Source organism: Pleurodeles waltl, chromosome 4_2, assembly GCF_031143425.1.
Source record: "Pleurodeles waltl isolate 20211129_DDA chromosome 4_2, aPleWal1.hap1.20221129, whole genome shotgun sequence".
In the NCBI taxonomy this organism is placed as follows: Eukaryota; Metazoa; Chordata; class Amphibia; order Caudata; family Salamandridae; genus Pleurodeles; species Pleurodeles waltl.
In genome coordinates this window covers 907,054,813-907,072,577 of record NC_090443.1, presented here as the reverse complement: position 1 = coordinate 907,072,577, position 17,765 = coordinate 907,054,813, and the positions used below count along the sequence as shown (strand labels likewise).

At 42.5% G+C, this 17,765-nt stretch overlaps 1 protein-coding gene across 1 annotated transcript in view; it reads right to left on the bottom strand.

The window, feature by feature from the left end:
• Positions 1-17,765, bottom strand: part of AGBL4 (AGBL carboxypeptidase 4) — a 606,247-nt gene that overhangs the window by 305,384 nt on the left and 283,098 nt on the right. The window contains exon 2 of the mRNA XM_069233366.1: positions 9,850-9,972. Within this exon, the coding sequence (XP_069089467.1) occupies positions 9,850-9,972 (123 nt within the window). The remainder of the gene's footprint in view (positions 1-9,849; positions 9,973-17,765) is intronic.

Here is a 17,765-nt window from a genome sequence, read left to right as displayed (position 1 = left end):
CCACAGGGACGGAGGTATCACCATATTCACCCATTGCTGAGTTTGACCAGGTATAGTCAGGGGTGGGAGTCAGACACAGCACTGACCCAGTAATGACCCAGTAATGAAGCTGGGAGCCAGTACTCACTGCAAAGGTGTTACCAGCAAGAGCTTGGTGGCTAGGGTCCTAGGAGGGGCACTGTCCACGTCGAGATGGAGATGAGGCCTGGGCAACTAAACTCCGCACCAAATAATGTGTATATTTACACAGATAAATGCATTCTTGCAGATCTTGTGCTGATTTTGGCAGAGATGCCTGTAGTCCTTGTGGCCCGAGTGCCACAATTTCCTTTCCAACCTATGGCTGTCCTGTTTCAACAACACATGGTCAAAAGTGAAACAAGGAATTTATCTCCTCTTTTCTTCATTAAGAATCTCTTCAATTTCTTCGAGACATATATTTGAAAAAGCTTCCAAGTTTAACTCTTAAATTTCATTCAGTAAAATCGTCATATCACTCAGAAAAACAATTATGACTACTTTAAAATCATGAATCCATTTCTGGGATGTTTTTCTATAGGTTCTGGCATAGGCATGCTTCAGGTGGTATTATGTAACCAGCACTTGGTTTGTCAAAATCTTGTACTTTAACATCAAACCTAAAACCATGTCTTATTTGGGAGTCTGTGGAATGCGCCTGACCCCTCGTTTAATTATTCAAACTCTAATGATTTTAACAAGTGATAAAAGGATGAGGGTAGTCGTATTTATATGAATAATCAAATAACATACAATAACAATAACATTTTACCTGGAGCTTGGTAGTTTCACAGACCAACTTAATGTAGCACTGGAAATTGACTGTCATAGCCAGGAGGGTGATAAATGGCTTCAATTAAAGGAGAGGAATCCACTCCTGCTACAATTTTCAGTGTCAAATGTTAAAAGCAGAGAAAGAGGACATGGGGATTCCTGCACCAGAAGTTTTAGAGAGTCTGAGTAAAAAGATGCTACTCTTCCACATCTTTTCCAAGAAGGGCTGCTAATAATGCTTTATAACCATGAGTAAAGTGGCATTCAATACCACAAAGCTATCTAGCAGTAACCCATGTTTTTGGTTCTGTAATCTTTCACTTTCTCTCAAGGCATGCACGTGAACTGCATTTTACTGTTATCTTAACATTTAAGAAAGTCATATTTATTAGGTATCTGTCTTTTAGGATTGGTCTAAGCTATTTCATTAATACCAACATTAGCAGGTATGAATATTAGCGCATCCTTCTTGCAGTGTACCACGTTAGCTGTGCAGATCAACATACTGCAATGTAACTACTTGTTTCTTTAATACAGTCCCTATACGTAATACCAATAAAAAATAACACAATTTAATACCAACTCGCGCTGCCTCCGATATTCCCAAGCTATAACACTGCCCAATTAAAAACCCTTTAAAAGGATGTGTGCGTGAGGACACCCTGGGACATCACAGGTTATACACACCTGACTCTGGGCACTCTGTGTATGCGGAGCAATCCAAAATAAGTGTGGCCTGGAAGACAGCAGGCGCTACTGCCTGCACTACAAACCACAGCCAGTACCTCGCCACCCGGCACCTGCCACCAATGCCAACAGAATATAGGCACTGATGGTACGAGAGGGAGAGCACAGGTGAAAGTTCATAAAAGAAAGCAGTGCCTCACTTGGTCCATTTCATCCAGGATGCAGCTGCAGTCTTCTGACCTTTTCGCATGGTACATTTGGGTCAACCAGGCTTTACAAGATAGTAGCCCTCACCCCAAAAGGTACAACCTGTATGGCCGCTATGCATTGAAAGTGACCTGATAGTCCTTCGGTCCAAGGCACCTGCAACAAAGGGTGGCAGGTAACAGGCTCGGACAGTACAGCAGGGAGAGCACAGGGATATTGTTCAGCAAAGAAAGCAGCGGCTTGCTGTTCTATTTTCCAGAAGGTGCTTGCTTTCAAGTGAATCTAGTGATGTGGGAGGTGTCTGCCAACAAGATTTTACATATTGACACACCCCATCAGCAAAGCCCAGGAGACCAGAAGTCGCTAATTCCCACAGCGCCAATCCACTGACTATCCCTCACTTGTTATGAATACCGGCAGCCAACAGGACCTGATCCTAAGGAAGGAAGAGTTCCTAGGGATTGATAAGCCACAAAGAAATCTGAAACTGGTTTCATTAAAACAACACTACAAGAAGCAGGCACTATTATGATATTGGATCTTAAGTTGCAACACTTTTGAGGTCTGCTCTTAATCAGGCGATTAAGGTGTGCGTGCCCTCTTGATGAGTTTGCTCTACAAATATCATAAGCTGTAGGCAGAGCTCGAGAAGGATTCCCAAATGCCTAAATTCCGCTCTTCCAGAAACCATGCATTAAAAATTCCGTTTTTAAGACATGGAAAATCTTCAAAGGAATGTTGCTCTAACTGAAATGTGCACAGTCAGCTAAAGCACTGTAACTGAAGTCAGTGACTGTCCACATCATATGACTAACGGAGGCTGGTGCAAGCATGTCCAAGAACAAGGTGTATGAATCCTGCTGGGTTGTGCACATCGTGGGTGGATCTATCTTCAAAGAAAGACTTTGGGAGGCTGGAGTGAAGATAGTCCCAGGCAAGGTTTCAGGACTTTGCAACAGGGAGAAGACAAGAGCGACCACGCATGGCGTAAGCCTGACTCCTGAAAGCAAATAAAAAAAGAATAGTGACAAATGGCGAGTGTCTAGTGGCCGGTCAAGGGTAAAATAACTAAAAACATCAGATTGGTTATTTGCCAATCTTACTGATTCAAGATGCAGTGTGTGGCCCAGAGCATTTGCATGAAATAATTTGTGTCACTTAATAAGACTTACTTTTTCAAATGAATGCAGATCCCCCAAATCTGTGCACACTAAGGGTATGTCTGACAAGGAAGAGCGAGAATACTGAAAGAAGATTGGCAGCTACATTAATTTAGGTTACCATCAGAATAATAGCAGAAAGAGTCCTAGTAGAAAATGATGTACCTTAGTGAGACACATAGATCTCAGAATTCACTCAAGTGGCTAAATGTGGTAAGAGAATTAAGGAACACTATTTACATGTGAGCAGCTTCAACTAACAAGATACCATCCATTTGAAGACGGAACATATCTGTAGAGTGCCTTCTAATCAAGAAAAACAGGCTTACGAGGCCATTATGATTGTTTATCATTACCCTTTTCAATGGGATCAGATGTATACTATATAGTTCTTATAGCTTTACATTTGCATGCTTAATTCCACCAAGGATCTGAAGAATAGCACAATGTTGTTCTCCATGTAAGGCAAGGATTTTATACCATTCAGCCAAGCCTAGAGGCAAAATCTCAACAATTTTTGGGGGGTCATTGAGAACTCAAATTAAGAATGGGTGGTTGACTTCTTGCTTAGTTTATCTGAACAAGTCTAGCGCCTCAGGAACAGCAGCGTGCAACTGTTGGAGAAGATGGCAAAATATCTTCCTTTCCATGGACAGACGTCTGAGAGAGAGTTGGGTGGTCTCTCACTTGTGGAAATGCAGGGTAGTTAAAAACACTGCCGGTGAGGTCAGAAGCTCTAGTATAACTAAGCACCATGAGTTCTCCTTAGTCTTTGAAGAATGTATGAACACATGGAAGTTGGAGAAAAGACATACAAAAACATTCCCAAACAGTCAGGTATGTAACCATCCCACAGTCATAAGTGCAGTAGGGAGCACATGCCACACTTGTTAGGGCTGTGATGCTGTAATTGTGAATCCTGATTTCCTTGAAACAGATCACTGGGGGGCATAACTTGAGAAGCAAAAGCACTGCCTTCCATATGACCAAGATTAAAAGGAGGGATTATCAGCAATGTTGCATAAATTGTTTATGGACAGGCCCCTTCAGAGGCCCCTCGTCTGTACAAAGCTATCCTGACTGAGATCTAAGGACACTGTAGGTGAAATGGACACCACAACAATGGGTGAGTTGCTGGCTGTCCAGCAACTGATCCGAGTGCCCTGGTCTGTGAAACTGATGCTTTTGCACATTCTTCTTGCCATGAAGATGCTACCAATGTTAGGGAGGTGTGGAGTCCTGAAGGTCCCTGGAAGCACTGATCTGTGAGGGAGCTATGCTGTAGGTGAGATCTGGAGTTTTTATGATTGGGGAAGGAAAGGCTTTTGTTATGCTTTTGCCCTAACAGGCCACTATGAAATTAATCCTCCTTAAAGGTATCAGACACAATTTTTGGTAGTTTACCATGAACTCAAGTATGAGGAGGGTTTTTAAAAATTAGGATTTAATCAAATGTAGCACGTCCATGGAAAATGCCATTCTCAGACAGTATTCAAGGTTTAGGAGTAATCGACCATTTGCAATGTCTGACAGTTTGCTACCATAGGAGGAATTTTGTAAACACTCCGAGGGCTGCTTTGAAGCCATATGACACAATTCTGTTCTGGTAATGCTGGACCTCCAGAATAACCCAGAGGAACATCAGGTGATCGAAATGGATATGCGCATGAAAATAGGAACAGTGTTGGTATACAGAGAATACACAGTCATTTTGTTCACCTTCTTATTCTTGCCAGGAAGGAGTGTGAGTCATAGCAGTTCCAAAGGGTGGTCCAGGCTCTGTGAACCTAATAAGGAGAACTGAACCTCTCCAGATCCTCTACCATATGGAACAGCTATCGAGTCAGAGGTGAACTTGAGTGTGGCAGCGGTGTGAGTTATAAAATATAGCCTTCTCTGAGCACTGACAGGAATCATCATCTAGATGAACCTAGTGGAAGGGAAACAACCCCTTCACTGGGATGTCATATGTGTCATGTAGACCAGCAATAGCAGCTGCCTGTGACCCAGGTAAGTTCAGTTTTTCTTATGAAGTATCACCTTTTCGACAGCGGGGTGTTCGCTGAGGGTTTGGGGATAAAAAGGGTCCCTTTCATTGAAGCACTGAAAAGGCCTTGGCCCTTTTGAATAAGGACAGGGTTCTGAACAGCAGCATTAGCATGTAGCATAGCCATTTGACTGTACTCTGCAAGAGTTACAGTGCCGCAACATCCTGTATGTTAAAGGCTCAAAGAGGTCTTTTCCATGAAATGGCAAGTAAATACATTTTACCTTACGTCCCAGGACATTAACCTCATCTGCCATCACATGGTGATTAAGAGCTTAGGGTAGGTCATTTGTATCTATAGGGAATACAGTTCTCAGCAGCTCTGCCATCTCCTTTCAGGTACGCAGTATAAATGTATACTCTTCCTGGCCTCAGAAGGGAAGAGGACTAGTGGTCTATTATGTGTCAGAGATACAAACCACAGGTTGCTTGTACATTGGCATGCAGTTCTTTCAGTGTTTGCATGGTTTTTGGAAGACACAGGGGAATATGGTGTAGCCACCACAGCACCGACGGCCTCATTTTTTTGAGTTTGAGAAGCTGCTTCCTCAACAGAGTGCTCCTACATTTCCTTTGCCTGAACATAAAAGTGTGATAAAGTAGGAGGCAAGTCCACGCTCATCAACCTCGGTATCATCTCTTTCTGGACCTATTTCTGAGGCTGACCTCTCTGATTTCTTGTGCAGCTAAATGACACTCCAAGGTCTCAACCGCTACACTGTGGGAAACCTTGAAAGTGGTAGTCAGAGGCAAAATAATTGTGATATCTGCAGCTGACAATAAATTTGGCGAGACAAAAGAGAGCAACAATCTCACCAAGCTCTGGAACTTGAACGCATCCATAAACATAGAGGGGCCTCTCGGGTCTGGAGTCAACTAGAGACAGCTTAGAAACAACTGCTGGGCATCGATTTAGACAGAGCAGAATATGCAGCCCTTCGCCCACGTCACTCTTTATACGTTGGCAGCGACAGATATGGCTGTCTATTGGCCACTAAGCTACAGACCCAACGCCAGGCTGTATGCTTTCTGGCTACCCTTACTGCAGATGGGTCTGAATCTACTGGTGATGCCCAGATAGCTTCAGCCTTTCACAGCTTCTACAAAGAACTCTATGCTTAGCAGGATTTACCAGTGGGTGGCACAGACTTCTATCTCCGGGGAGCCCAAACTTCTAAATTAACAGCAGCACAGGCATCTGATCTTGACTGCCCTATTCAAATTAAGGACGTGATCTCCATCATCACCAAACAGAAGCTACTTAAATCGACAAGCCCTGGTGGCTTCCCTGTCCTGTTTTACAAAACTTTTTGTGTGACCCTGGCTCCCCTCCTCACCTGACTTTTCAGTTCCATTAAAAACCCGGCCTCAATCCCGCCTTCTATGTTGGAGACCTCTGTGGTCGTTGTCCCGAAACTGGGCAAAGACCCCCACCTCTGCACCTTATACAGGCTGACATCTCTCTTAAACATCAACATCAAGCTCTTCACAGGCATCCTTGCGAACCGTTTGGGTCCCTTTCTCCCATCCCTCATCGCTCCAGATCACACAGGCTTTGTCCCCCAGTGCCAATGCAGCAATAATACTAAAAGGATCATGCATTTGATTAACAAAGCGTAACACTCAAACCAGGAGTGCATGTTATTGGCTGAGGATACGGAGAAGGAATTTGACAGAGTCCATTAGCCAAACTTCGCAGCTACACTCAAGCACTTTGGACTCGGTGAACAATTTAGCTTGTGGGTCCTGAGCAACTATGGGCAGCCAGTTACAAAGTTTAGTGTGAATGCACAAACTTCAGCCTTGTTCCCTATTTGCAGAGCTACACACCAAGGGTGCTCTCTTTCATCTTTACTTTTTGCTCTCTATATGAAGCCTTTAGCCCAGTGGATCTGCGACCACCTGAGAATTAAGGGGATAGCTTTCAGCGGGGAGGAGTATACCATCAATATGTACGCCGATGGCATCCTGGTGGATTTGGAGGAACCTTTCACTTAACTCCCAGCCTTTCTAAATTAGTTGGAGATTTTTGGACAGGCAGCAGGATTCCACGTCAATGTGCACAAATCCCAAGATCTTAATCTTTGCTTCTGTCGGACATGCAACTGTCCTTGTCTTGCAAATACCCGGTACAATGGACATCTACCTCCAGCCTCTTCCTCAGCATATAACTTGCCCCCACTGTTGCAGCGACTGTGTCCCTCAACTACAAGACTGTGCACCAACAGATCAAAACTGATTTGACCAGATGGAGACGGTATCACCCCTCTGGGCTCAGCCGAGTGGCCGTCCTCAAAATGACAATCCTGCCTAAAATCTTGTTCTTATTCCAGGCTCTACCTATTGCGCCTCCCACTAGCACTCTTCAAGTCATGCAACACAATCTGACTCACTTTGTATGGGTTAACGGCCGCTCCTGCATGAAAAAGGAGCTAAGTTATAGGCCCCTAAATGAAGGTGGGTTGGACATTCCGAATCTTTTACAGTACTACCAGGCAGCCCAATTCCAGTCCCTAATAGAATGGTCTCAGGAAGAGTCTGAAAAACACTGGCTCCTTATGGATAGGGCAGTGGCAGGACAGCATCTGTGGAGGATTCCTTTCTTACACGGAATAGCCTGCCCGCAGAGCCTCTAGTTCTCCCCCATGACCAAAGCTTCCTTACAGGTCTGGGGACTAGGTGAGTAAAAGGGGAGGCTTGACCGCATTTCCTTCCCTGCTGACACCTTGGCAATGTGGACTTCACTCTGGGATTACACCCAACAGCATTCAAGCACTGGCAACAAGCTGGATGCAGATCCATAGGTCATTGACCAACTTCATTTTGAACACGAAATGCCCAAAACTGAGAGATTGCACTATCTCCAAATCAGGCATTGGATCATGCACCATGAAGTTTGCCCCATAGCGCGACATACTCTCACTTCATTTGAGAGGTGGTTGCTCTCTAAGACATCAGCCAGACGCCTCATTACTGAACTCTACGGATTCCTCTGTCCACCCATCTCACAGACCAAATCGACCAGTCAGAGGGGATGGGAATTAGAACTTGTCTGCTCACTATCCCAGGAGGAATGGATGGACATACACTATTGTGCAAGGCACATGGCCTGCAACATAGCCAATACTGAACGGACACTAAGATTGGTACCTTACCCCAGTCTTCACCGGGGCAACCCCACATGTAAACCTGAGTGCTGGAGTGCCTGCGGCACCTCATGTATCCTGCTGTACCTTCTTTGGGAGTGTCTGCGACTCACACTTACTGGACCTGTCTGTTAAACGATTCAGACACACATCTCAACACCTACCTTCCCCAGTTCCCTACCTACACTGTCTTGGGTTTGCCCAACGCCCTTACCTTTCCGCTAAAGTCCCGACAGGGGTAACCGATAGGGTTGGTCTTGGGGGCAGTGTCACAAACCATCCTGTCTCAATGGGGAACAGAACAGGTTCCTACCAATCAGGGTTGGCTCCACCATCTCTGGTACATGTTAGGAATGGAACGGCTGTATTGCATCCTCTCCGCAGAGGGCACCTCATACCCTGACCTCTGGTGTCCCTTAATTGACCTGCTATCTTCTGAAATCCGAGAACCCACTTACCCTAGATACCTCCATCTTCTCTGCCCAACGAGACCTCTTCCAATCATAGCTAGGGGGACACTTTCCGGGAGATCTGGCATACTTTGCGAGACCACTCTACTCATTGCCCATCATGACACTGTGGGTACCCAGGGGAACGGGGGAGTTTTGGGGCTGTTACATTTAATTTTCTTCCTACGCTATAGCTCGAGAGCAATTTGAGTTCATAACATTGCTATATACTTTTCTAGGAAAATTCAATAAAGAGATCCGAACCATCATTTCTTGTGTAGATTCAAATTATCAACCCATCAGCTGAGTTTGGTCCCATTCCAGCCCCTATTTTTGTAATCAATTTACAAAATGCAACTCTAGGACAAACCTGCTTATGCTCTAGGATGCTTATATATAGTTTGCCACTTGGCCGATTTCTTCGTTCTTCATAAAACCATTTCATGTTTACAAGTTGCATGACTCAAGTTGGTCGATTCACTATGGGGCTAATGTGCAGAGGCCTTACACAGTCCAAGGTTTCTTAAAGTCATTGATGACAAATGTGGTGGTCAGTGATTATGGAAATACATATATTAATAGCTGTAGGGCAGAATGGTCTATAAAACAATGAGAACAATGGTGAGTTTTCTAACAGAACCTGGTTAGATTACCTCTACCTCAAATTAAGCATTTACAACCTCGGTATGAGATCAGGTAAAAGCAAGGATGTTTGACCATGACGAGGGCTTAGGTAAATATTGTTAAAAAAAAATAATTATGAAGTTCTTCATCATACTGGTACTGATGACACTATAATCACTCTTCGGCTGCCAAAGGATGTAGATTCATGGGTTGTTAGAAAGGCAACTCGTACAATTACTTTACCATATACACTCATACTACAGAGTCATCAAGGTGGTCACTAACCTTCACAAAACCATCACAATAAATTTTAAAATACTCAGATTTTAAAAAAATGATTTCTCCAACTCTTATCTCTGAAATGAAAACATTTTCTTGAATAACCATGCATAATAATAAGTGCTATACGACAATTCAGTCAATTTACATTTTTTGAAGTACACGATGGAACACAGGGTAATTGTGCGAAGATCCAAAACTGACCAAAACAGTGCCAACCTCACTGGTGCATATAATCATTCTAATAATCCCTTTCTGCCAGTGTGGACCCTGTTCAGGTGGAGTATGTTAGGTGAGGAAGGCTCCGAACAAGTTGGGATAGAGGGAGAAGAGGCCACATTTTTTCGACTTGCAAAGTATGCAGGTTTAAACTGAGAGATGTGTTTCTGAAAATTATAGGGATTTACAAAGGGAAGCCCATTATGTTTGCAATCGCGATCCATTGTGTATGCACTTACCACTTTCAAAACAGGCATCAAGTACAAGATGTCCTTTTCTAGGCGGTCCACAATAGCCTGGCGGAAAAACTGCATGCTTGTTGACGTTACCCGCGATGATGTCCTCAGCAGCCATTTCACTGCCTATTATGAGACAAAACATATCTATACAGTCAACGTGTGACGTGTGCTGGTTCCATAATAAATTTATACAAAAATTGACAAATACGTTAAGGTTTATAATGTGATTCTAAAACACATAGAAAGTACTCATTGCAGTCAAAAACTATTGAAGTGATGATTTTACAAGTCCTAACAATAATCGAAACAAGCATGGATTTATGTCTGGATCCGAATTTGTCTTTGAGTTTGCAATTGCAGAAATACGCAATACCGATCAATGTTGGATTCCAGACATACGAGTAGGATACATCATTCTATCGCGATTTTTCACAAACATTTGGGCACGCTAATTTAATAAAAATAATTAAATAAAAGGCGAGCATTTCAGAGTTATCATAAATGATCCGATATGACATTTCAGAAACAAAGTTTTTCAAATAAGCCAGACTTTTCCTGAGTTTTCTCCAAAACGGTCTAACCATGGACAATACTAATGTGGTGTGAAAATTCAGATACATGTGGGATCTCAGAGCAGTGTGATTTTCGGATTTTTCCCAGACACTCTAACACACTGCTGAGTAGATAAAGACCGATGTGGTAGAACATCAAGAATTCAGCAACAAAGAGAAAAAATAGGTCCTATTAGCTCCATCAGACCAGAATCTAAAAGAGGTTCAACAACAGATAAAAAGATACAAACCAGTGAATCAAAAATCCCAGTGAAAGCAAAGGCAAGAGTCTGAGACGGATTCATAAATGCATTCATAAATATCTGAAGAACTCTTGAAGTAATACTTCAAGTACTCTTAAATATCTTTGTGAATTGTCCCCAAATGCTTAAAATGGGAACTGCCAGGAAATACTCCTATACAATTTGTACTCCTTTAGTGCTCTTTTACATGCCGTGGTGAATTGACCTAAAAACATCTAAAATTAGCATAAAATGGGACTATTCAGGGAATAGTTATAAACAGTTAGTAGAAATAGAGAGGATAGTGTTCTTTTTGCACTTTTACTAATGCAGAGTGGAAATATCGGTGCTGAGTCGCAAAGCCAAACAAAAGAGTTCTTCTGTAACATCACTGACCATACTTAGTAATGCTTTTGTGAACTGAACCAAGTCAAATTCATAAAGGCACGTAACAGTATGTTAACGCGTACTTCTTTAGTATTACTTCACATACTCAGAAATGTCTTTGTGATGTGACACATCTGGATGCTGTTTTAGATCTACGAATGTCAAAGTTAGGTCAAGTTAATTACAGTAGTGATTTAATTAAATTATCAGCTGAAACTGTTAGGGGACTCGAAGCTTTTTAAAGGCAGACAGCTGGGGGAAGCTGGCCAGAGACCTATGTGGCTGATACAAATGGAGAGACAAACAAAATATGGATTCAGATATTTAAAAGCGCTTTCGGCATTGAGGGCTTATAGACAGGTGGAAGCTACTTAACGCCCCACGGCCAAACACACTACCTGTGGGAAACAGGGAACTAAAATAGATACCACAGCCGACAAGAGATTCATTATCCATGCGAAAAAGTGTCGTGTGAGAGGCCTACTAAAGGTAATTTTAAAATAGAACGTCCCAGGTGTTCTCCATATGTCAATTAAAAAACTAAGAAGTGTTTAAACCATTAAAAGAAAAGTGTGAACGCGTAGGTGCACATAGCACATGATTTGAAATGAACCTTCTTATTGGAATTCTAAAGAAAAAAGTGAATTTAAATTGAGTCTGCTACCTTCCGGCTGCACAGAATCATCGGTCAAATATAACCTCGAGTTATATTTTTTTCGATTGCAAGTGCCCCTTTATTTTGGTGGTCAATGTTAATACCACGTGTCTGGCAAGACTGCACGAGTAAAGGAAAAAACTGGGAGCCTCACCAACATGCACATAGTCTATACCAAATGTGCATGGTCAGCCCTTGGATTCTCTGGTGCTCTGCAATGTAGGAGGATACTAGGTGGAGCCTGAGGATCTGGAAAGGCTAGCACTTTAGGTAAGGGTAAGGGCAAGAGCACTCAAAGGCACACTGTGAGGCCTCCTCAGGTAGCCAGCTGAGGACCATCACTCACTGGCTCCTGAAAATCCCTGATCCTCACCTACAGATCCCGCAGGCCATCACATGGATTGAGTGAGGAGGTTTCTAGCCACAATCCCCAGGCTGGAGAATGCCAGATAGTTGCCACCTTATGTACTATGAAGGAGCAGTAGTGAATCATTCCCAGTCTATGTTCTAAGCCTCATCTGCCAAAGCATACCGTCATGAGGCGCGGCCTTTCAACAACCAAATCAGGACTCGCACCACTACAACCAAGAACATGCTGGTAGTCCCGCTATCAGGTGGAAATACGGTCTTCTTGCACAGAGGGATGATTGATGTAAGCCAGGGTAGGTGCAATGGAATTGTCCCAGTTTAACTATGGGAATAAAAAGAGGACAGGTTGCTAAGCCATGCTTGTATCCCCTGTCACTAATATCCTGACCTAATGCTGACACTTCAGCTGGGGAGAGGACTTCCCTGCAGTAAGGTTGACACGTGTGTGTGTGTTCTTTTTCTCCCCAAGTTATTGGCTGTGTAAGTTGTCAGTAAACCTGAGGATAAATGGGCACTGAGAGCCCTATGCAAGAAACTGTACCCTCATTCTTCGAGGACTTTCAAACAAGTGGGGATATTTGACGGTGTTATTTTCCTGGGACCTCAGGGCCACTGCACTCTAAAATGCTGCCATTCCTCATGGGAGTGGCTGAAGAGGGACAAGGTCCTATTGAATTGTGATTTGGTGCCTGGCCCAGAAACCCCCTTTATGAATTGTGGCCAGAGGTTCACTGACACTCATCTTGCATTGTAGTGCCTGTTGGGAAATTATCATTCACTACAAAGGAGAATGAGGGTAGGGGTACATGTATCATAACAAACAATAGGAAACCTTCATTCCCCATTAATTATTAAATCATTATTCAATCTCAGACATGCACATCTTTTTCACCATCTATGTTTTATTCAATTTTAATAAACATTCTTTTTAACTTCTCAGTAGTTTGGGCTTTACCATTTGTTTCCACAGTACACCTTAATTATGACATTTTTTAGACAACAAAGGTTCACAATTATTATAACATTGCAACTGAGCACAACCTGTACCTAATCAATAACATTAAAAACAAGGAATGCCTACTCATTAAGAAACTTGCAATAGAACATAGCTGGCCAAACAATCTCTCTACATAAAGATTACATTATTTTTGGTATAGTCAACTATTTTACTCAACAGAAATTGGGTCTCTAGTAAGTAGAGGTACACACCCTTGTCTAAGTAGGAACCACAATCCTACTTAGGGTACGTCACAACACAATCCACATTATCCTGGGCTCACCCTCTGGTAGCTTGGCACAGAGCAGGCAGGATTAACTTAGAAGGCAATGTATAAAGTATTTGTGCAATAACTCATACAGTAACACTGTGAAAACACCACAAAACGTACTCCATACCAGTTTAGGAAAATAGATAATATTTATCTGAATAAAATAAGATCAAAACGACAAAAATCCAAAATGCACAAGTCGAGATATCACTTTTTAAAGGTTTAAATGAGTTTCAATCCATAAGAATCAGTGGTTGTATCCTTGTAACACACAGTACCTGGGATGCATTAAAAATAATGATGCATGGGGGCCGCAGAGAAGATGTGTTGAAAAAGAAGGCGCTGGGGGGATTTTCTGGCGCGCACAGACGATGTGTTGTTTCTTTCTATACTGCAAGGTGATGCGTCGATTTCTGGGAGCGCAGCCTTGGTTCCTCACTGTGATGTCGGGATGTTTTGACACCCAGGGACAATGCATTGAAAATTCTTGACGCGCTGGTAGAAGGAGCAGGCGCTACATCGATCCGGTAAGCGATGCAGTGAATTTTCAACCGTGAGGCAGGAGCTGCATCGAGTTTTGCAGGCATTGAGTCAATTTTCTGATGCACTGGGATTTTCTTCTTTTTGGTGAAGTCTTTGTGGCCCGAGACTTCAGAACAGGAGGCAAGCTCAATCCAAGCCCTTTTAGAGCACTTTTGGGGAAGGCAGAGTCCTTACAGCAAAGTCAGAGACCAGGCAGCAGGCAGCAGGGCAGCAGTCCTTCTCAGCAAAGCAGTCCAGATGAGTCCTTTGGGCCGCCAGGCAATCCCTCTGACAGAGTCCAGGTGTAGATCCAGAAGTGTCTGATTTGGTGTGGGTAGAGACCCAGTGTATATATACCCAAAATGCCTTTGAAGTGGGGGGAACTTCAAAGAGTGGTTTTTGAAGTGCACAAGTTCCCCTTTCAGTCCAGCCTTGTCTGCCAGGATTCCCGCAGGGGTTATCAGCCATTTGTGTGAGGGCAGGCCACTGGTCTTTGAAGTGTAAGAGAGAGCATGGCCTGTCTTCCTTCCCAGGGAGACTCATTCTGTATGCAGATGAATGCCGATGTGACTGAGTGTCCTGTGTTTATGGCTATCTGGGTAGAATGCACAAGGGGAGCAGTCAACCAGCACAGACCAGACATGGATTGGAGGCAGGCTGTAAGGCACAGATGGCAGTAAGTGCAGAGAAATTCCCACTTTCTAAAATTGGTATTTCTAAAATAGTAATATTAAATTCAACTTCACCAGTAAGCAGGATTTTCTATTACCATTCTGGCCATACTAAACATGACAGTGCTACTCTTTTCAGATCAGAATCTACCACTTAAAAGTATATAAGGGCAGTTCTAATGCTGGCCAATGAGAGGAGCAGGCCTCACAGTAGTGGAACATAAATTTGCGAGTCTTCCCCTACGAGGACATGTAAAACACATAAGTACATGTCCTGCCTTTTACTTACATTACACCCTGTCCTATGGGCTACCTAGGGCCTACCTTATGGGTGACTTATATCTAGAAAAAGGGGAGTTTAAGTCTTGGCAAGTAGTTTTAAATGCCAAGATGAAGTGGCAATAAAACTGCACACACAGGCCTTGCAATGGCAGGCCTGAGACATGGTTAAGGGGCTACTTATGTGGGTGGCACAACCAGTGCTGCAGGCCCATTAGTAGCATTTAATTTACATACCCTGTGCACCTCTAGTGCATTTTACTGCAGACTTACAAGTATATTAAATATGCCAATTGGTTAAGAAACCAATGTTACCATGTTTAGGGAAGAGAGCGCATGCACTGTAGCACTGGTTAGCAGTGGTAAAGTGTGCAGAATCCTAAAACCAGCAAAAATAGGGTCAGGAAAATGGAGGGAGGCAGGCAAAAAGTTGGGCGATGATTACCCTAAGTCTGTCAGGTCTAACAGTCCAGTTAGGCATTTTTTGTTTTAGTGTTACTTATTTGGCACGGGTTGTGCTCAGGATCTATATGATGGTAATTGTGAACTTTTGCTGTTTGGCTAAAAAATGTCATAATTATTGTGCACTGGGAAGGCAAATGGTAAAGACTGAACTACTCAAAAGCTAGAAATAACAGTTATTACAATTAATTAAAGCAGACATGATTTGAAACGTCCACATGCCTGAGATTGAATAATGATTTAATAATTGATGGTGAATAAAGGTTTCCTATTGTTTGGTAGGATACTATCATTCAGCCAGCCAGCTAACCCACCTTGTGTGAATCCAACACATTCACTAACTGAAAGTTGCAAGTAGGGAGTCCAGTCCTAGTGGTTTATTTTGGAGATCCCCAGTTACCTACGACCTTTGCTAAAAATGTGTTCAGATTGTTGTACACACCAGGAGGTAACAAGCTGGCACATATTTCATGAACTTTGGTAACCCTGGGCCAGACTCTAAACAATTGTGGTTTACTGTGTTACATAGTCCGCCGGGTTTCCACATGGGCCACTGGCAGTGTTCTTGTATTTGAGATTACAGGGTAGCTGTCAATCCGTGCAAACCACAATCTATACCCTTCCCGCATCCATCCCTTGCTACAAGTCCGCCTGGGATTGAGCATGTGATCGCCTTGTTATCTTGAACCATTTATAGGGACCTTGAGCACACTGCCATTTGCTGCTGACCCTGGGGTCCCAAAAATCACTATCCAACATACCTTCTCTACCATCTACCCAGGATACCACACCCTATTACTACATATCTAAGCCACGTATCCATTTTAACAGGCCCGAGTACACTCTTTCATATTCAGACATTTGGAAACGTGTTTTGACTTTGCTGGGATTGGGTTCCGTATGTCACATGTTTAGGTCATTATTGGTTATTTTTCTGTGTGTTATTTAATTTTCCTGGTACTCAGTTAATTGGCATAATATTTCTTAGATTATCGAAAAACTGAACAAAGCTGTCTGGTTTTGCCTTCCATAATGACAATTCTCGTAGAATAACTGTTCTCACTTTAGCACCTCTGCTGAGTCAGGCCAGAGTGGGATTTTCTGTGACTGCCCTTTAGTTACCTTTTTTCTGGACTCTTCGAACACCAGTGAGTCTCAGGTTACATAATCCTCACTATAACAGCTGCACCTAGAAAGAGCACGTGTGTGGGTGGTTCATACCAACTCCCCTGGTCACCCATATGATGCTAAAGTTCCGCTGAGTACTTCGAAATTGAGAGAAATATCATTTAAACTAACTTTTTAGGTGGAGCTCGGAAAAGTATACTTAAATGCTGGTGAGATGCATAAAAACATTTGAAATACATATAAGCATCTGGATCATACAAAAATCAAGACTGCTTTTCCTAAATACCAAAAGAAAAACTATCTATTTAATTGTAATTTTATTTGTACATTTTATTTACATAGCGCTGACTACCCCTGATGAGGCGTTGAAGCGCTTTACGGTGAGTAGCATGCTACTCCGGAACTCAAAATTAGAGTTAAATATTTTGTAGATCAGTGCCATGTGCTTCCTTTTTTTCCTTCTTGATTATTTGTGGTCAGTTTATTAAGTTTGTGCTCCTACGATCTCATGCATTTATTAGCGTTATGAACAGAGACAGAATAAAATAAGTGCATTAGAAAAGGGAAGTTGTGAGTTGTTACTGGAAGTAGTGAACCCATCCACGTTACTTGGCTGACTTTGATAAAAAGGAGGGGTAAGTTTGAGAAGGATGTTTGGGAGTTCAAGTGATCAGAAAGGTTTGGGATGAGTCAGAGAAGAAGGGGAGAGAAAAGGTTAAAGGGAATTTACATTTTTTTTTTTTTTGTAAACAAACAAAACTGAAATTAACACATCAATGTATAAACTATAAACTTACTTAACAGCAAATCACTGAACACAGCCAGACTCCCAAATAAGGATATGTCTAGTTCTTCACTTATCCACCCAGTTGTTTTTTTTGTTTTAAAAGCTTTATTGGGTTAACAGTAACCATAAAAACATATGACCATATGTTAAAATCAACTAGTAAAGTGCATAATCCATCAGCAAGAAATTACAATCGGAATGTGTGCAAGTGATTATCAAGTAGTCAATAATAGAAGAATACCACAGACAAATGTTATCTTTCCTTCTTTGCTCCCCCATTGTCTAGCCACTACAATATTAGTCCAAACCCTGAGATCACATAACCTGAGACAATTATATTCCTGCCTCATCCTCACTGGCAAAGATAAACAGTCATACAACATCAGCAGATAGTTGGTCACATGATAAACTGCAATACTTCAATATATAAAATTCTAAACATTTTTATATTCAAAGCTCACTAGTCAACAGATCCTTAAAAACATGGGCATTCAACAGTACATTAGTCTCATTTCCCCACAATTCTCCTACATTTGACAACAGGGGAAATATATCTATATACTATTGTACTTATTAAATCAGTCTGGAGCAACTG